Genomic DNA, 21,817 nt, shown 5'->3' with positions numbered 1-21,817 from the left:
TTATATTATAGATATATTATAGTTATATATAAATGATATATTTTAATAAATTCAATTGAGGTTTCATATTTGCTAATAAGTTTTATTTGTGACACATGGAATCTTCTTTCAAATTTTATGAATCATTGTTTAAATTTTTTTTTTTTTAAATTCTATATTTTGAAGCTTAGTTTTAAATATATCGTCATAACTAAAACTAAAGCACTATATTTAAAAATTCCCTTGCTTAAAAACTGAACACAAATGATTCAACATATTAGGTTTTCCCCTTACAAGAGCTTGCGATAAGAAAAAGGGGCGTCATTATTAAAATGTCAATTAAACAATGGAAAAATACAATTGACTACAAAAGTAGATATAATGCATAATCTTTTTTGTATAATTTTACACCAATTTAATGAGTGACTTTTTCTTAAATAATACTAGAATAATATTATTTTTTTTATTAACTCCTGACTTAAATTTGCAAAATTCTCATGGAAAATATAGTTAATCGAAAATAAACTGACCGAAAACGTTTACACTATTCAAGGTTTGTTTGATCGTCTTATTGATAAGTTCATTTGGTTCCCTAACTTAAATTTGAACCACTTTACTTAATTTATTTAAACAAGTCACACCTTAGTGAATAATTTATTTATTTTTCTATAAAAATTTTATATTAATAACATGTTTAAGTGTTGAATTTGTATTTCAATTTAAAAAATTATTGACTAGTTAAAATTCGTTGCCTTTAAGAATATATCACATTTTTGATTAATTTTATTTACATTTTTTAAAAAACTTCAAAATTTCTTGTTAAATATATAACTGATAAGCTCCGAGTGTCACAGTTTATAAACAAATAAAACTTTTTATATAGAATTAAAGTAACTATATAAACATGACGGACTTGACATGTGAACATTTGCAGTTTTGCACTAAATAGTTAAATATGAATAATAAACAAAAATCCAATAACCACGAAACTCTTTAAAACTCACATGTTTTAAAACTCAAAGTTTAGTAAATAATTTTCATTAAATTCTCCATCTAAGTATCCTTAGTCGGTTAAATATAGTTTTAACTGTTTACTTTAGAAACCAACTTATACTTTGTTAATGGCGTGAGATGATAGTTACAGGTCTATATTAACTGTGTGCCTCAAATCTTAGAGAACCTTCAAATACTTAAGTATATAATAACTATGAATGATTTTTCAGTTCAAATCTTAAAACGATAGAACCAAATAGCGTTCTATATTCTCCATTTCTATCAAATGTTCTATATGGTAACAATTTTCTTAGTAGAAATATGTGACATATTGCAAATTATTTGCTAAGGAATCTTTTAGAACTGACTACAAAAGTACATCGGATTCTGAAGTAACAGTCAAACTGTACTTTATAACTCTTCTTATTTTTCAAACATGATCAGCTAAAAGGCATTATTTAACATTATTTTAGTTAATAGACGTCATCTTATATTACATCTTATATCACTGTCATAGGGAATGAATTAGAGGTTTGCATGACCAATGAAAGCTATAGATCTAAAACAAATTTTCTGTGTAAGCTTTGAGGAATTCTTTAGTTAGATCAGTGACTTAACCGCTTTGTTTAAAATAGTAAATATTTCGAAGTGGCTATTATAAAATTGATCAATAAACTGACGAATTTTTTTGCTGCAATTAAAGAAAAAAGGATCTTATAGTAGTGATAGTAGTTCAATACATTTAGACATCACACAGTTATGACATGGTAGGTATCATCACAATTCCAACATTTTAAATTATTTCGACTATATAGACAATATAGCACTTTATTTGTTATTCTCAACTTTTGCAAGAACTTGATTGAGATAATTGAACTAAAAATTTCAAGATAAAGTAACTGTTTCTTCTATTCCAACCATCGGACAAAATAGACAACTGACTAAATAAACTGCTGCTTTGAGGGTATTTCACTAGGTAATAGTTCTTACCGCATATAAGACTTTATATTCATTTCAACATGGGTTATTTTAACTTAAGCTAAACTTAACTATCTGCCCTTAATTCAAGTATAAAGAGAAGCATTTTTTTAAATGATTCTTAATAAGGATCAATTTTTTGCTTAAACAAACTGATTGTATTCTTCTAAAAATTCTATTTACTGAAGTGATCTTATATCTGAGAATGCATGAATATATGAAATTATAATATAATTGTCTCCAATTCATAGTTCCAACTTTATTTTTATTTTTTCTCCTTCAAGTTTTGATTACTGCAATTGTTTTAATTTTCAATGTACTACAATAAAAGAAATTATATGTGTCTATATGTAATGTATATGCAACATATATATACTTGTATTTGTATATATGAGTTTTAAATTTATATTGTTTTAAGTTTTCTAACAGAACAAAGTATCTTGCTAAACTTTTACATTGTATCTTTTGCTATACACTTTTTTTTTAGTTGCATATGTAGTTTTTTTTACTTATGCGTACGTTTCGTACATATGAATTTTTATGTCTTCGGGTGTCAAATGTTTATTTATTTTATTTTAAATTTAAAGAGAAAAGTTTTAAAATAAACAAGATATTTCACTTTGTTTTCTTTTCATTTCCCTATTTGAAATTTTATATTCATAAGCTAAAAAAATGTTGTAGGAGCAAAAGAAATGTAGACGTAGCTGTATTTCTTTGTACTAAAATATTATTCGTAAAAAACTACAGAGAGTAAATTATTAAATTACATATCAATATTGAAAGTAACTATATTTTGAGTAATTCTAAAAGTGCTATTCCTGGTAGTTGATGTTTCTAAGTAAGATATTAAATATTTCGGTACCATGTACACTTGTGATTTGAGTGGAAATATTTATAGGTTGAACTTTCTATTAATTGTTTTTAAACACATGACGTATGAATATGAGTGTTAACTACTAATTACATACATAACATATCCATATATATACATTTATATATATATGTATAAATATTTAATGTTGAAAAAGTTTATTTTTAAGGACTAGAAGCCAAAGTCACGCTACTCTATTTACCTTATACTCGTAAAGTTATATTTATAATAATAATAGTTATAAGTTAATTTTGTAGTTCCAAAATTATAAATGATAAGTATTATAGTTCTGCAAAAGTAATATAAGGGAAAAAATAAACTTGTTCATACTGTGCAAGGGCAACTATATTTATATACAAACTGTATTAGTATTAACCCTTTTGTGCCTAATGTTGCATAATATACAATAAAAAATATATGTTGATTTTTTACTACTATTAACTAGTGTCCAGAGAATCTTAAATTCTCCCATCTTAATTCGGGTGGGTTAATAATTGATTTCAGGGAAAAGTGAAGACTTTAAAAAATAGTGATAATAATGTAAATATTTTCGTTTCTTTTCCTACTTCTCTTTAAAAATGCAATTATAAATATATAATAACTTTTATTATATACAATATATATATTTTATTATATATATTTATTATTTTAGTATATATATTTATTATTTTATTATATATATTTATAATTTCATTATATGTATATATAATAACTTTTATTATAACTTTTATTAATACAAAATAACAAAAATGTTATAATATATTGTATTAAAAAATATTAAAAAAGGATCCGGAAAAAATTTATATGCCCGAGTGTCATATCGAGCTACACTGTTTTTGTTTTTATAAATGCGTTCAACTTCCTAAGACACTTTTAAGACCGATTAGATAATTAGACTTTAAGTCCAAAAACTGACTAAAGTATGAAATAAGCATACTTGATTACTTAAGCATGATTTAAGTCAGTATTAAGTCTTTAATTACGATTAAGAAATCAGCTTTTAGACTAATTGAATCAACTTAAATTAATTAGTCGATATTAAAATAAGAAGCTTTAGTTTTTAATTGATTTCTCATTAAATAGTTTTGTTTGAAGACTGCCTTATCCTAATTAAATTATAACTAACTAACTAATTTTATAACTAATTTTTTTTTAAATTTATGCTAATTTAATATTCAAATATTTAACACGATATATTTTTTACTTTTTTATTTCTAGTACTGACGGCACAGAATCTCCAATTCTTGCAGAAGCCGATGCTGATGGACATGATAAACCACGAGTGCGATATGGTGAATTAGTTATATTGGGGTAAGTTCTGAGTGTATATATTTATATACATTTTCTATATACTTTCTTTATATATGTATTTATGATTTTCACATTCGTATGAATAGAAAATAGTATCTTTACTGTATAGTAATGTTTGTAAGTTCTCTTGACTGATTTGATTTGATGTTGATTGTCGTTAATATCCGTAATCTGATCAATTTTATAAAATAATTCAATAACAGATAATTCAGATAAAGTAACATAGCTATAATTTAATAGAAAATAAAATTTTTTTTATAGTAATTATTAATTTAGTAGGTACTTATGAAAAGGGGCGTTAGGGAGATTTCACATTATCAATTCATTATCATTAAATCACGATCAAATATGATTTTTATAAGACAATAATACATTTTTACCAAATTTTATTTAATTGTAGTACTATACCAAGAAGCAATTGTCTTTAACAGGATATTATATATTTAATATATTATTCAGTAAAAATAAATAAATTAAATTAAATAATTTCATGCAACAAATAATGCCTTTACAAACAATATATTATTGAAATTTAACAATTAAAAATAAAAATATATAATTAATTAATTCAATTATTTTACAACTATTTGTAGAATAATTTGTTAATAAAACTTTCACAGCAAAGCAACAAAGCTCCAGAAAAATGTGCGAACATAAAAGTCAAGTATGGCATTGGGTCAATTGGCTGAGCTTCAAATTTGGCAGGACGCTAGTTCGATTCCTGGTAGTTGCAGTCTCAAAAAATTATTTACGAATAATTAAATACAAGTATTATTTCCAAGGCCACTAATGATGGATATTTGGCAATACTCGAAACAGCTGTATGGTCGGTCAAAAATTAAATTAATTAAAAATAATATATAAATGAATTTTTGTTGTTGTAGTTCACTGCTTTTCGAAAAAAACCTCTTTATAACTTCGTTATGTAATAAATTATACAACAAAATTAATTATTAATTTACCTCAAAAGTAAAGTTTTTTATACATTCACTTAAATTAATATTATTTAATATATGAATGTGGTAGATCCAACTGTATCTCTTCCACTAAAAATTACATCAATTTAAAGTAAGTAAGTAAAAAATGCATATAATGACGAACACGAACCGTCACTAATGCAACACAAATATTTCTGTGTCATAATTAAATAATTAGTTTTAGCTTCAGCAATTTCACTTATTGAAGAATTATAAAATATAGCATTGCTCTAAGGTAGTTATTTAATGACTGTCAGTTGAGCAGCAGTCGAAGACTCACACAAAATAAAAAAATCCATAAAAAGTTTATTTGAGTTATTCCGGCGCCACAAGTCATGGAAGCGGCAACAGACGACGCCAACTGATTGCTGCTATCAGTGCATTTGTGGCTTATATATATCGTTCGGGTGTAGGGTTAATTTCTGTATGACGTCTTTGTACTAAAGTGCTTGAGCCACGTCATAACTCAGCAGTAAGTCATTTAATACAGATATCAGTCTCTAAGGGTGTTTAACACATGAACGACCTCAACATGACAATAAACTTACCAAAGTCATATCGTCAAAGTTTTGTCATCAAAAAAAAGAGTCAGGGATATCGTTAAACTGGAGTAATTTGGCGTAAGGAACAGCAATGCGGAATAGTTTTCGACAGTGAAATGTATGTACCTTAAAAACTATAATTTCAAGCAGCTCTAGCATTAAGTACGGAAACTATTTTTTTGTTTGTTTGTTCTAATGATTCCTTTTGTAAATTTGGTTTTTTAAAAATGAGTTTTTTAACATTTTTTTCTTAAATTTTAAACATTTAGTTCGGTTTTTGTTTTGTTTTTCAAATTTCATAATTTCTTCCAAAACTTAACACCTAAAATATTGTGAAGTTAACATACGAATCTACCATTTATATGAAAAATTATACCATTTATTAACTCTTTCTCTCTATTCCCAGTAATCACTAAAATGCAGTACCACCACCAAATTTCCATTCATCTATCAATCTGTAGACATTTTTTTAGATAACAAATTATACGTAGAGGCCAATGTAGCTAAACCAAATCATATTGAACCCATCAATCTCGTTAACCGCGTGTAAAAATCTAATTTATGATTTTACCGCCAAATAAGCGTTTAGAGATTTTTTATGGCTAATGAGTTTTGTCTTCAGTAAATTGTGATAGTGACCGCTGTGCTAGTGTATCTATACGAAAAGTTAGACAACGTTTAAATATGTTTTTAAGTGCTCTTCTTGGTGCGGTACATTTTATGTTCGCATTATCACAATTAAAGAACTCTGTAGGTAAATAAATGGTAAAAACCCATTTGAACAATTAGTTAAAAAATTAGATTAGTTAAATCTTTCAAATAATATTATGGCTTTAGTACAATGTCCATAAAATTCCTTTTAGATTAATTTGTTTAATTCGCTTCCTGAATTCTTCACTTTAAAATTTTGCATTATTCTGAAATCTCTATGAAGAAGAATTGACATGCTAGGAACCTACTTTCTAGAGAAAATAGAGTCTTCTGAAGATCTCTTAAAAAAGCATTTTAAGGTTAGTGTAAGGTACCAGTTGTTTAATAAAATTCTTCGAATTTAATATGGTAATACAATATTAATACTTAGGGTTGCGGTTATAAACCAACCTAAATCACTGTACACCATATTGACCCCACTCTTCTGGCGCACCCGGAACTTCTTTCTTTAATAAACATTATAGTAGCAATTTATGTCATTGAACAATGTATTTTTACTAACTTACAAAATCACCTACCTTTTATCGGAGTGGATTTGAAAATGCCATTAATCTGTTATAAGTGACAATAAAAATCTTATATGAACAGATGCGCAATGTTACTACTTTATAATATCTTGACTTCACATTGTTGTGTTAGGTTTTTTTAATTTCAAATGAATTTTTTTTTATTATTTCATTATATATGTTAATTTGGTATTTACTTATTTTTATTGCCTAGTAAATTGTAGCATAGTAAAGTCTGCCTACTTTCCTCTTCATCTAAATCATTATTATTTACACATTACTTTTGATCTGATATGTTACCGGAGTGAGAGAGTATAAGTGGTTTACTTTTTAAAACCGTTTGTGTTAGTCTCGTTAGATTTTCTTAATTTACAATGATGGTGCAATGATATTTTAGCCATATTGCATGGTATAGTCTTTCTCATATCTCGATTAAACCACTTCTTTTAACGAAAAATAAAAAAGTTTACTATGGGTTTAGATCAAATCACATTTGCAACTATTATCTATTTACGATTTTCTTCTTTCAACCCTATTTTGAGAACCTAAACTCTAATTCTTTAATGGCTTTCAATTGAAAAGTTGTCAAAAATCAAACAGATCACATGTTATCTGCAGACAATATCTCTAGGTTATATAGTTTTAAGGTTATTGAAGTAGGATAGGACCATATACCATACATTCATTCTTACCGCCTTGTCGTCACAGTTTGAACAAAAATCTTATACTGTTACATGTAGCCTTTTGACCCATACCAAGAGACTAAATGTACTATTATTAACTCTATCGGTATAACTGCAGGCGATAGTTGGTTTGCTTAGATTTCTATGCTATATAATAAATCTGGTTTTCTCCAAGAAATTCGGTCAAAATCTTTATTTGTTAGTAGCTTTACTGACATTAAAGGCATAGTTCTATTTCCTTTATTTATATGTGTGGCCATATCTAACTTGCGGATATATAAACAGTATTGTTTGCTGTTATATTACTATACCATAGTACTTAGGTGATGGGGATACGATGATTTTCATTGAACCTCATGACAGCTGAGAACACCTATCGAGTAAACTTCTTTTGATTATAGAATAACTACGCGTAAATATATATTTTCTACTTATATCTGTTAGAAGTGATATACATTTTTATTGGAATTATTACAACTAAAAAACTTTATTATATTTTCGTACTAGAAAAATATGTGAAAGCCTAAAAAGACTGCAACAAAAAGTTAGTGATTTATGCTTTCCAATTTTTTTCCTGTTCGAATCATTTTTATTGAAACTTCAATATTATGGAAGACCATATTTTTCTTCTCGGTTTATTTTTTTAATTTTTAATTGTTTTAGATATAAAATCGTGTTGTTGTGTGATTTTGACGCATTAGATTTATCTTAATTTGTCATTATTAAAAAACTATTTGTAAATGGAAATACATACGTCTGGGTCTATTGTATTTTGTGTATCTAAAGAAACGAAATTGATATATTACATTTGAAACTGAGTTTGAAAGCCATAATGTGTCCATTTGTTATTATTACATTTGGAATGCGGTAATTGTTGCATTGGCATTGACTATTTATCTACACACAATTCAACTCAGTTCATTAATATTAAAATTTCTTTGCTTATTTAAATCGATTTTTGGTGAAATATTGTTGCATTTAACGTTTAGATTTTTTGAAAAATTATGTAAAAAAAAACTAATTTAAATATTGTCTTGCTATTATAAAATTATATTTAAACAAAATTTATTAATTTGTTAATTTTTCATAATATATTTGATCGTATTTTAACTCATTGATACATATAACATATATATTATATGTCGTGACGTTGTTAAAATTATAATAGGTTAGATTAGAGTATATAATATATATGTATATATATATTTAAAAATTTTTTAGCATATGCACATAAAATTTTGACATTTAATCACTTTTGTTGATGATGAAATGTTTATGATGAAATGTAACCATATTAATTATTTGTTATTTATTAAACACCTTATTAGTTTGTAATAAAAAAGAAATTTCACATTAAAATACGGTCAACATTCTTCACTAAAGTGTTAAAGTTATATACTAAAAAGGTCTCACTATGTATACTAATTACTTTACTCAATAGAATTCATATCAATTACGAAGTAAAAACTTTCACTCGATATATGTAAGAAAATAGTGCAAAATAAGCAAAAGTCAAAGTACCAGCTGACAGTATTAAAAAACAAAAGATAAAAAAAAAATGCCAGCTAACAGCACCTTAAAACTAATTAATAAAAAAAAACAGAAAATATGAAAAATAATTTTAAAATTTGAAAAAGTAATTTGAAAAAGTAATTTATTATTATTGGACTTATGGAGACTCCGAGTTAAAGAATTTTTTTTTGTAATTGTAGGTAATTTGTAGTTTAAACCCTGTTGCACTTTATTTAGTACAAGTTATAGAAGTTCGAGTTATGAAAGTTTGACTGTATATGTCATAATCAACAGTTTTAAACCTATTAATATTTCTCAACGCGGAGATTCATGTCCCACATGAAATCAATGTTATTATTTCTTTATTAAACCATATTATCATAAATGCAGATCATGTTAATTTGAATATTATTTTTTGAACATTTTCGATCTTAACTATGATTAGTTGTCATTATTTACTAACTATGGTATATCTCATCCAAAAATAAAGGTTTAGTATTAATAAATGCACATATATTTTAAACATGGTATGTTGTTGGACCTCAGCTGCTATTTTTCATGTTAGATATAATCTTTTTAATGGAATTGTGGATTCGATTGGTTTCCACTAAAAAGAGCTTTCACTGTATTCTAAATTTTTTCCCTAATAATGCAGCTGGTATTATTCATAGGATTTAAAAAGAAATTCTATTGATTCTATTGATATATGTATTAATGGGACACATGAGTAAAAATATAGCAAATATATATCATGACGAAATAACAATATTTTTATACATTACACATTTTTTTACATTATAATTTTAATGTGAACATTATTATTCTAACCCAAAAAAGGCTTAAAATCTAAATTCTCAATTCTTGGAATTTGTGTTTTTATGTTTTCCGAATATTTATTTGGTTTAAGATAAAGTTCTATGATATTTTAAAATTTTGTCTCTAAAACAAATTATAAAAATAAATAAAAATCCATTAAATTTACACAATAACAGCATAACGAAATATATTGCCCATGAAACATAATGTATCTGCCGCTTGGCTGTACGTATTCCGTAGATATTTAAGTTACCCTTTCCCAACTTTTGTCATTGTAATTTATTATTTGAAATACAATGAGCAATTCGGAGTGGCAGCTGTTTATCTATTTTTGATGAATTAAAGTTCGTTAACACCGAAAGTTCTTTGGAAAAAGGAAATGGAAGGCCAGCAACACAACTGTCGCTGCGGTTAGACGAAATGCCCGACTGACTTCTAATTGACTTAGTTGGTATCTACGAATTGAGGAATTCTCAAATACAAGTTAATCAAATTATAATTTAAGTTAAACGAATTATGTTGCATACCGTCCTTCTTTCAATACATTCGATATTATTATTAATTGTTCCAATCGATAATATATTTTTAGAAGGTAAAATCAATGTTTATTTTTTGTTTTAATTTAATTCACGTGTTTAGGAAATTTTTTTTAAATATTATTATAAAAGAATTATAGTTAAATGAAATGTTATTAGTCAACTTAGAACGTTTGACATGAAATTAGATATTTTTGTATAATTGCGTTCATTTTTATTAGAACATTTTCTTATTGTAATAGATAATAAATATTTATTTTTGTTTTTCTTTTGATTTGTATATGAGTTTACCTATCCAGTATAGAGTACCTCCTCTTAAAATGCTGTATATGTAAAGAATATCGAAATACAAAAAAATGATTATGATTATGACCCTAAAAGTCATCATTCTGAGGTCTGAAGTTAAAAATGTTGTTTAAATAGCTTCACAAATATAATTCTAACAATAAATATTCTAGTATATTTCTGAACAACTGTAATTGTTATTTTTCAATAACACAATCAACCGGTCTTCATTTAGAAACGCTCTTCTAAATTTATTCTGTCAAGACTCGTTCTGTTACAATGAATTTGGTATTGTCCTAATATGTAGAAGTGACTCTCTTTCTAGGTTTATTTCTAGAATAATAGCGTATGTTGGAGTTATCATATGTAGTTTCAGAATTTTTTTTTTGTAGTTCGAACATTTCGATCCATTTTTAATTCTAATTTATGGTTTGGACTTTGTCATTAGAAGTTGATTCAAATATCATCCAGGAATCATTTTACAGTGTAGTAACAATTCAGACTCATTCTATTTCAATTAATTTGGTATTGTTCTAATATATAGAAGAGGCTCATTTTCTAGTTTTTTTTCTAAAATAACAGCGTATGTTGGAGTTATCATATGTAGTTTCAAAATTTTTTTTTTGGAGCTCGAAAAATTAATATTTTTCATTTTATTTTATGGTTTTGACATTGTCATTAGGTGATTCGAGTTGATTCAAATATCATCCAGGAAACATCTTACAGTGTAGTATCAATTATATTTTGTAAACACAATTCTTAAATAACCCTATAAAAAAGACAAATGGTGACAAATCGCATGATGTAGGTGTCTAATTTACGACACCTATATGCTAATTTACACGTCCGTAAATTTTCTCCAACAACAAATATAAAACGGGATTCTTCGACATCTATATCTTCAATCTACATCTATCAATCTTCAAATAACCTCGCAAAAAAATATAATAATCAGCTGCTCTAGCGAACAGATTTGACGGTCGATGGTTTAAAAAAAAAATCAAATATTGAGATCAAATCTCTCATCATATAGTGACTTTTTAAGAATGCTATGGTCCTTTCGGTAGTTACTTGTGGACTTTCACTAAACCAAATTCTATAAGTTTGTTTGCTGACATATCTAGCATGTGAAAAATAATCTTTATTTTCTCATCTTACTATTGTAAAACTTATTTCATAATAAAAAAATGTCTTCCCTTAAATAAACTGAAAAGAGTCATCAGTTTAAGTAAAAAAAAAATTACTAAATAATACTTTACAGTACTCTAAATATTTAATTTAAATGTAATTAAAAAAAATTGGTTTTGAAAGTTATTGTTTCATTATTCTTAATTGTTTATTTACATTTCGTCATTAGTGAACAATATTTTTTTCACACTTCATTTGAAGTAAATTCTCAAAGGCTTTTCGTTTTCAGTTTCCTGTACTTAAACAAAGTCTACGCCAGTTTAAATTATCTCCGCAAATGCACAAGCCCATATATAATTGTAATTTTTTATTTTTTTACATATAGTATATATCAGTCTAAGATGTTGAAATGACACGTGACCTAATTTTGAATAGCTATCTGTACAAATTCTTTAAAGTAAAATGAAATACGATTAAAATACACAAAACTAAATGATAATGAAAAACCAAACAAACAATTTAATTAAATTAAATTTGTTTACTCTTTGTAATCAGACATATAACATATTATTAACTAATTTATTTAAATACGTTTATATTGTTATGAAAACGAACAAGAGATTACAGTTGCTGATATTGAATAATTTATTAAGTATTTATTTAGGTATATCCAGAACAGCTGTACGATCAGTACAAGTATTTATTTTATAAACAAATTTCCTAATTAATTTTTTTCTTTTTTACAGTTATAATGGTTATTTACCACAAGGCGATCGTGGACGAAGACGTTCAAAATTTGTACTCTATAAACGCACAGAACCAAATGGTGTTAAACGTTCCAAACATTACATCGTACAGTCACCACAAACATCGAAAGCTATTTTGGATGCCAATCAACACTCGATATCATATACACTTTCACGGAATCAGGCTGTAATTGTTGAATATAAAGAAGACTCAGAAACGGATATGTTTCAGGTAATTATATATAATTTAAGTTAGTTCAGAATAACTTATATATATATAATTTTGTCCGAATATATTATATTTTAATTTAATTGTCCGAAATATCTGTATTATAAATATTTTTTAAAAATTAAAATATAACTAAAAATATGTAAGACAAAAAATAATGGAGTATAATATTTTCTTATCATTTTTATATATATATATATATAAGCCAGGTAAAAATCAAAAATCTTTCAAGTTCATAAGAACATTAAAAAGAGTAATTACAGCAGTTCATATAATTTAAAATTATATGTAAAATATATATATAAATTTATACATATAATTAGTATTTAAGACTATTTATATAAATGTAATCAGTTCATAATTTATAAAAAAGTTTTCTAACAATATTTATTAAATTAGTTTGCAAGTTTGTCTAGTTTGAGAAGATATTGTTCTCAGAAGTATTCGGAATTCGAAAATTACACTCAAATATTTAACTATTATGTTTATAATTTATTTTACATAATTATAAAACTACATTCTAAGCTACACACATATCCATATTTAATATACTCTTGTAAATATTATTTTTACATCGATTATGTAATGTCAGGATATTATCAAAAGTATTGATTGGACTTGGTCATCGAATTGAATAAGTACCTTCGAGACAGAAGTTGTAATGTTTAATTTTTCATCTATTTAATTTTTTAACTGGCCACACAAATATCAGCACAATTTAGTTGTACTTGATCCTTAGAGCAAGAAGCTTACTACACATTCTTGAAATCATCTCACATTTTCGTTGACTTATTCTACTTCAATGGTAAATCAGACCATATTCTTATTTCACCTTTAACTACTCACTACATGGTAGTACGAAAGTGTTGTCTGTGTATTAGATCCATCATAACAATCTTTAACATTATGCCAAGGTTGCTATGATGAAAACGAAGAGGAATCTATCAATCATTTACTATGTCTCTCACTAGGACTAAAGACCAGGCACCTCCAATATTGAGGAGACTGTTTCTGCGCTTGCCAAGTCCAGATAACAAAACTAGATTTATCTGGTAACTTTAACTTTATCTGTTTGATTAAATAGTATAATAAAAACAATGCAAGAAGTTATAACATATTAGAAATAGCAATGCGTAATGTATCGCTCAAATTTAAGGGTATTATAAAGGGGGACACTATTTGTCGCGGATTGTAAGCATTAATATCTACATCATCAACACCCGCCCTTTCAACTTAATCTATACCAATTCCAAATGGCGATTAGTTTTCTACAAGTATAAACGAAAATATCAGATTCACAATTTGAAATTGGAATCCACATTCATTTTCAATAATAGTTTATATTTTGTTACTATTTTTAATTGTGTTTCTCTTAAACACTTCGGTCAGATTGATTTTTTTTTTGCCAAATCCAACTCAAACTCAGTTTATCTGCTTAGGTGGCATTCAATATCTATAGTTTTTTCCTTATTGCTCACATTTTTCACCATTTTTTACAATTGTTTTGCTGTCAATTAACAAATGACATTACACGATTAGCAAAAGGTGTCTGAATGTTTTGCCTATTGTTCCTGCAGTTATTGGCAGTTATTGTTGTCGTCTCTAGTATCGATTGTGTATTGTCACTTAGTTTTTTATGCTTGTTTAATTAGTAATTTTCTCTAGGTTTCTAACCAGTAAAAGGGCGCTTCACAGGTATGGTTTCCCCAATGGTCAACTGTCACTTCTGAATACTTTTTGCTTTTATATATTTTATTTTCTCTGTTAAAACATATCGATTTCATTTGTTTGCTCCTATGTTCGGCCGTTTATCTGTCTGCTTGTTTAACTATTTTATTGTCTGTTTTTATAGACTATTTTCTGGATTTTTCATATTATTTGCCTTTCTGTTTATCTGTTTTTATGCCAATTCAATCTAGAAATAATATTGATTTAACGATAAGCACATTTTGGTTGGTACGAGCAGTTCCATAAATGAACCTTTTCTCTTATGAATAATATTATTTACTTTTTAGTAATAATTGTAGTAAATTAAAGCGAAAAGATGAGTAATTTAATAAGAATATCTGCTTTTGTAAATTATTTTATTTATGATTAAAACTTAATTCAAAATAAGAATCCAGGTTCATTGCAAAGTAATATTTTATATAAAACGATGACTTTATGGAATATGTTTTTGATGCGGGTGATTTCTTTTTAGTTATCACATTCTACAAAAGTCCCTTTATTCATCCTTTAATATGCGAAACTTAGCATTTGAATGAAATATGAGTATTGAAATATAGTATACAATATGCCATAACAAGTCAATAGGGGTTAAGTTACTAAAAAAGAATCCCGAGTAGGCGTAGAAAAGGGTAGAAGTATTTGAAAACACCATGTGAGAATATAACTACCTTTCAATTTACGCAAATAAATATCATAACAAATAGCTAGGTGTCAAGACTGGTGATGCAGTGTCTTAAGCCAAAATAATCATGTATGGATTCTATGGATATCAGGTGAAGTTGTAAATTATAACAACGAAATAACAGACAAACTCGACAGGTTAAAACCAGCCACCCTCTTTGTACACTTGTAATCATTCTGTTAAGAAATACTATTTCTAATAATTTATTCAGAAAGATGAGAACATATAAGACATTCCAAAAATCGCTTTTAGGAACGTCCGATCTAAATTGATCAAGGGTCGTATGTAACTTAATAAAATTAAATAATAATATTTACAGAAACTCTGATAGAATTTATACTAACTTCTATTAGAAAACTGGAAATTTCCTGATGGAAAAATTGTACAATTTGTAGGATAACGAGGAAAGAAATACTTAGCTCGATACCCTCATATATTTAGTATATACGGAGGGAGACAAATATTCTGTTATAATTTGAATTTTCAATCTACTTTTAAGTCAACTCTAAATAATTATCGCTTATTTAATTTCTGGAACATTTGCAGCACTTATTCAAATTGATTTATGACTTCATCCGATCTATTTGATATCTATGTGGGCACCCAATAGGTTAACAATCAAAATGTCGAATAAAGTTTTTTTAACTGGATGCTAAGGATTAAATTTTCCGTGTAATTGTATATTTATAATGAAAGTGATGTGTGACACCCTCTCTTCGTAAAGCAGTAGTTTCATAATAAGAGTGGTGTGCGGCATTTAGTCATCATAAGAGATCGGTGCCATTAACGCGAAATCCCACTATTCTTGGAAACAATATTTGTTTTCTTAATTTATATATTACCAGTAAATAACGCATAATGTAGTTAATTATTTTTAAGAATAAAAACTAATCCAAATATTATAAAATAAATCGCTGAACTTATATGATATATAATTTAGAACTCCATAAAATTTTACAATAGATAGCAAAGGCTAGATATATTTACTTTTTAAGTAAAAGTTTTCCATTAAGCATTTATTGTCTGAAAATTTTTATTTAAACTGAAAATTGTCTCTGTGGGATGTTGCAATTGCTGACTACGAATATTTATTTTAATGTAACTAGAACATTATATATATATATATTTTTTTTCGTTTTTGTAAAGTATATATATATACATTTGTACCATGTATATTTCCAAGAATTTCTATTGCTTTTCTAGCGATATGTCAAATTAAGTCAATGCCAAATTTTACTGCAATCGCAAGCAAAACCATTTCATAGAACTGTTTTTTCTTGTCATTCTATATTCCATCTTGTCTATTATATATTTATGTTGTTAATAATATATTGAATAATGTATATATGTTTATTTTTTTGATTATTATATTTTAGGTTGGACGCTCGTCAGAATCACCAATTGACTTTGTTGTAATGGATACGCTACCCGGTGATAAAAAAGATGCTAAAGTCATGCAGAGTACAATATCGCGTTTTGCATGTCGTATTTTGGTTAACAGATGTGAAGCATCAAAAGCAAGAATATTCGCAGCTGGATTTGATTCAAGTAGAAATATATTTTTGGGTGTAAGTATGTTTTAAAAACATAGAATTATGAAATATTACAAATTTTCGGTGACATATAAGTCAGATATATAGAAATGCTTCATTTATAAAAAAAAAAACAATATAATAACAATACGCTGACGGATTAGGGTCTAACTGCAACGATCAAAATCGAGGTGTGTATCAGAGAAAGAATAGCAATAAAGTTACTCATCTCTTCTGTCACTGTCTTTCAGGTGGCATAGGTATACATATTATAACTTTCAATTCCTTATAAATCAGCCTAGTATTACAATTTTTCCAAACTGAAATAGGGGTATCTTTAGCTGAGTTTATTAGCAACAAAGACTTACGCTGAGTCTAAGTTAACCGATCTTAGCATACAAATTTTCATTTAATGTAGTTACAAAGATGCAAAAATATAAGTATTTATTAGCCGTGTGATTATAGACTAAAGGTTAGTAAAATATGCTTGAATCAATATCTTTTGATGGACATTCCCAATTAGTGCTTGCCACACGCTAAAATACATTCTAGGATTTCTCAGTAGTCAATCTAATATTACAATTTTCCTTGAAATAGTAGTATCTTTACCAAAATTTCTTAGAACAGTTTCAAAAATGGTTGCACTTTTAAAGACTATGGCAAGTCAGTATTTGTGTATGAGAGAGGTTACCACTTCAATTTCCATCTAATGTAGTTACTGAGATGCAAAAGGAATAAAAATATTTCTTAGCCTTGGGATCATAGTCTAAAGATTAGTAAAATGATTCTGAATAACTTGCTGAAGTGTTCAATGCAATATTATCTTTTAATTGATATTTCTTAGGAAGAAAGTTGACTTCTTCGTACAGCAAGAATTATTTTAGGCAAGTTGAGGTGAGAGTATACCTGATATGTACCTGACACTATAGCCTTAATGAACCTTATAATGTTATCCATCTGTTTAATTGCCATATAATTTAGTTTAAAAAAATCTGTATGAAGGGTAATTAAATTTCGATAAGGTAATTGTTGAGTTTTCTTTATGATACTCTATTTTCCCGTATATACATTTTCTTACATTTACTAGTCATTGTTAAAGCCAAGGAAAGGATATGAGTAGTGTCAAATTGAATAATAATTTATATATATGAAATAAACTAACAACGTTTATATGTATATAAGGAAGTTATATTCCCATAATGATTATCACTTTAGCAATTTCAAGAATACCGCAGCAATGGCCAAATGTGGTATGGCTCTTTAACTGATTTAATATTCAGAAAAGTGCATGCATATTAAATTTGCGTATTTATTATTTGGGTCATGGCTACATAATGTCCGTTGCCAGTCTATTAAAACAACGGCAACAGATTTTACATTTAAGCGGTGGCAAAGCAAAAGAACTCAAACCCATCGACAACTACTTAAAACATTTCTAGACCAACATTTTCAACAAAAATCAATAAAATAAACAAAAAAAAGAACAAAAACATTAAGTTGTGCTAATAAACTTTTTTCTATTTTTTTATTATATACTAAAATGAATGTCATAAAAAACAACAATAATGAACTATTATATACTGGCGTTGCAACACATGCATGTGTACCACACCACCAACGTATATATCACCACTAAATAGGAGAAGGCAACTAAATGGCAAGACAATGTAGAAATTGATGGTCTAACAACAAATGGTGTGCTAATAATGCATCCGAAAGGTCAATTTTGCGGTGGTAATGCTAAGTGTGGTCTATGGCGTGAGTGTTCTGTGGGTGGTGATGTGTTCAGTTTGCGTGAGTCAAGATCGGCACAACAAAAGGGTCAACCGGTAAGTTCAAAAATAATATCTATACAGTATATTATTGTTAGTAATTTCGAATATATTCAGATATACGATGAATCGAATGTACTGCAAGACGGTACTTTAATAGATTTATGTGGTGCTACATTATTATGGCGTTCTGCAGAGGGTTTACAACATTCACCGGTAACTTTCTATTAATATTTTGTATATTTTATATATTTTATTATTATATATCTTATTGATTTATATTTGTTCAATTCTTAGACAAAACGTGATTTAGAAAAATTGATTGATGAAATTAATGCTGGTCGTCCACAGTGTCCTGTTGGTTTGAATACTTTAGTTATACCTAGAAAAGTGAATATTGGTGATCAAATAAATCAACCTTATGTGTACTTAAATTGTGGACATGTACAGGGTATGTATATATAATTATTTATACAAAATATAAATATATTTAACTTAATGATAAAACTATTTCTTTAAGGTCATCATGATTGGGGACAGGATAAAAGTACAGGTGCACGTCGTTGTCCAATGTGCCTAGAAGTTGGTCCTGTTGTTACATTATGCATGGGTCTTGAACCTGCATTTTATGTTGATGTGGGTGCTCCTACATTTGCATTTAATCCATGTGGTCACATGGCGACTGAAAAAACTGTCAAGTGAGTTTTCTTTTGAAGTGTGATTTTAAATAGTTACTAATGTTAATTGTATCTATATTCGATTATTTTCTACATATTTATACTCAATTCATATAGTTACGTCTGCTAAAGTAATTTTTTTTGATTACACAATATACATATTCATTTAATGCTGGGATTTATTATGAATTAAGTATTTAGGTTAGCGTTGAATGATACTCTGCATAATAAATTTTTGGAAACTATAAAATCTTCTGGAAACTTTAAATATAAGTCTACTTTTTAACTTTCTTTTGGAAGGGGCCCCGACATTTTGATGGGAATGTGGAGCTAGTTTTTCCTGAAATCATTATAACAAGAAAATAAATACATAAAATTGATTAATTATATATGTAATATATATAGTGTTCATATAAAATAACTGATCAGATATTGTATATATGAATATGTGTATACATCGGTTTTTACATCCAAAAATATTTGTAGTTGAGAAAAAATTTATTTATAATTATTTTGTAGCATAATTATGCGTATGAGGGAAGTATGTTGAACTTATAACAAAGCTTAAGTTATTAATCTTTAATGATAACATTTTAATCTTGAAGACAGTAATTTGTAAACAAAATTCATGTTAAATAACTTACTGAGCTTTTCTAAAAAAAAATTAAATCTTTCGGTAACTTAGGTAGCAATAAAAAAATTAGTTTTACTTGTTTTAAGCTATTTTCTGACGCAAGAAAGACATATAAACTCTATATTAAACTTAAAACTATGTTTTCACGTTAATCAATTCCAATGCATGTCCTTTTAAAGCTTTTGTTTTACTGAAATTAAGAATAGTGCTTTGATCAAGCACTTAAAAAATTTTATGAATTCCTAAAACAGTGACCAATTCATAGCATTTTGTTTGCTATAATGAAGTTGTAGTTTAATTTTAGTTTTAGTCTTTTAGTTTTTGCTTCAAGAAATGAAATATTCGATCTTGTAGTTTTTACCAATAATAGTGATGCTAGCCAAGGAGAAAAATAAATACTAAAACGTTAAGCAATAGTATAGTATATAAAAGTATCGATATTTACTCATAAATGCGCTTCTATCGATTCTTTAGAGATAGCGAAAGTTATTTGTACTTTGATTCTTGGAAATGATATAATTACTTTTTAGCGGTTAGTCCTATATTTCAGATCACGGTTGTGACCCAATACAACACACCTCTATCTAAAACCTAGAATCTTCAAAAATACCTTCCGTACGCAGAAAGAACTATTCTGGCCTAATATAAGTCCAAATATCTTTTTAAACTTTTTAAACAATCTGTCATGCATAAACGAAAATATACTGAACATATGCCCCAACTGCAGCTGTACTCCAAATAACGTTGCCTATCTGCTAGCTTTCCTCAGCATACCAGCCTGACCCCTAATTTGTGAATTTTAGAGTTAAAAAGAGAGAAGAATTATGTACTTTATCGTACATAATTCCCATAGACTACTTTCGTGCAAGTTTTGATATGCTTATATGTCCTTGCTTGCTACATTACAATGGGCTTCTGCAATATCAGCAGAGGAAAGATAATCTTGCAATTAAATAAAAATTAAAATATTTGTTTTATTTGTCTTTTTGTAAGTTTAAATGTACTTTCATGATTCGAAATATGAAAAACTTTCAACTGTAAAAATATTCTTTCAATTTTTAAGCTATTCCATTAAATTCGTGCATAGCAAACCTAAATGATATTAATTAAAAATCTCATAATGAAAATGAACACATAAATGTATACAAGATTAGTAAATATTTTTATGTAAATATTAATTAAATTTAATATATGATTTTTTTGCAATTTCAGATATTGGGCTAATGTTGATATACCACATGGTACAAATGGCTTTCAGGCAGTTTGTCCATTTTGTGCGACGCCACTTGATGGTTCTTCTGGTTATATCAAATTAATATTTCAGGATAATTTAGATTAAATATATTAGGTCTTTTACAAATATATTAAAATTATTAAAATTATAAATTTAAATATTATTTTTATATTAATTATACATTAAAAAATATTTAAATTTAAAAATTTATTTATATAAATTATTGCAAATATTATTTAGAAATATTTTAGTTTGAATACATGTATGCCTGAAGCGAACATATAATTGAAATTAAGTAAAGTATTAAAAATATACAAAGAAAATAGCTATTAAAAAATTAATATTATTAATGCAAAATAGTGTAAAAATATATAATAAATAATATTTCTGTTAAAAAAAAATAAATTGTAGAAGAAAAGAAGTACACAATTTATAAAGAGATAACGATTAAATATATTTATATAAATAAAATATTAAAACGTGTAATTGTAAAGCATTGTATAAAGTAAAAGAAATAAATTCATATTAAATATAATAAATTAACTAGCAATTTGGTGAAATAAATTCATTAATGAAAAATTGCATATATAATTTAGAGCTTAAATATATAAAACGAAAACCTTAGATGTGTTGCTATTTTGAATATTTATAATAAATTAAAAATGTTTTTTTTTTGTATTTTCACTGCATGTGTTATTTTTAATTAAAATATTTTACTATCATTTTTTACAACTTTACACATATATTTGGTTAAT

At 26.6% G+C, this 21,817-nt stretch overlaps 1 protein-coding gene across 1 annotated transcript in view; it reads left to right on the top strand.

Moving 5' to 3' along the window:
* Nucleotides 1-21,182, top strand: part of LOC119676420 (protein pellino) — a 22,785-nt gene extending 1,603 nt beyond the window's left edge. The window contains exons 2-9 of the mRNA XM_038087660.1: nucleotides 4,040-4,132; nucleotides 12,575-12,806; nucleotides 16,590-16,781; nucleotides 18,386-18,574; nucleotides 18,635-18,733; nucleotides 18,815-18,968; nucleotides 19,038-19,215; nucleotides 21,041-21,182. Coding sequence (XP_037943588.1) covers nucleotides 4,040-4,132; nucleotides 12,575-12,806; nucleotides 16,590-16,781; nucleotides 18,386-18,574; nucleotides 18,635-18,733; nucleotides 18,815-18,968; nucleotides 19,038-19,215; nucleotides 21,041-21,167 — 1,264 coding nt within the window. The 3' untranslated portion in view covers nucleotides 21,168-21,182. The remainder of the gene's footprint in view (nucleotides 1-4,039; nucleotides 4,133-12,574; nucleotides 12,807-16,589; nucleotides 16,782-18,385; nucleotides 18,575-18,634; nucleotides 18,734-18,814; nucleotides 18,969-19,037; nucleotides 19,216-21,040) is intronic.
* Nucleotides 21,183-21,817: the final 635 nt, after the last annotated feature.

This window comes from Teleopsis dalmanni, chromosome 2, assembly GCF_002237135.1.
Source record: "Teleopsis dalmanni isolate 2A chromosome 2, ASM223713v2, whole genome shotgun sequence".
Taxonomy (NCBI): Eukaryota; Metazoa; Arthropoda; class Insecta; order Diptera; family Diopsidae; genus Teleopsis; species Teleopsis dalmanni.
Note: the sequence above shows the minus strand (reverse complement) of the source record. Positions and strands in the feature narration are given on the sequence as shown.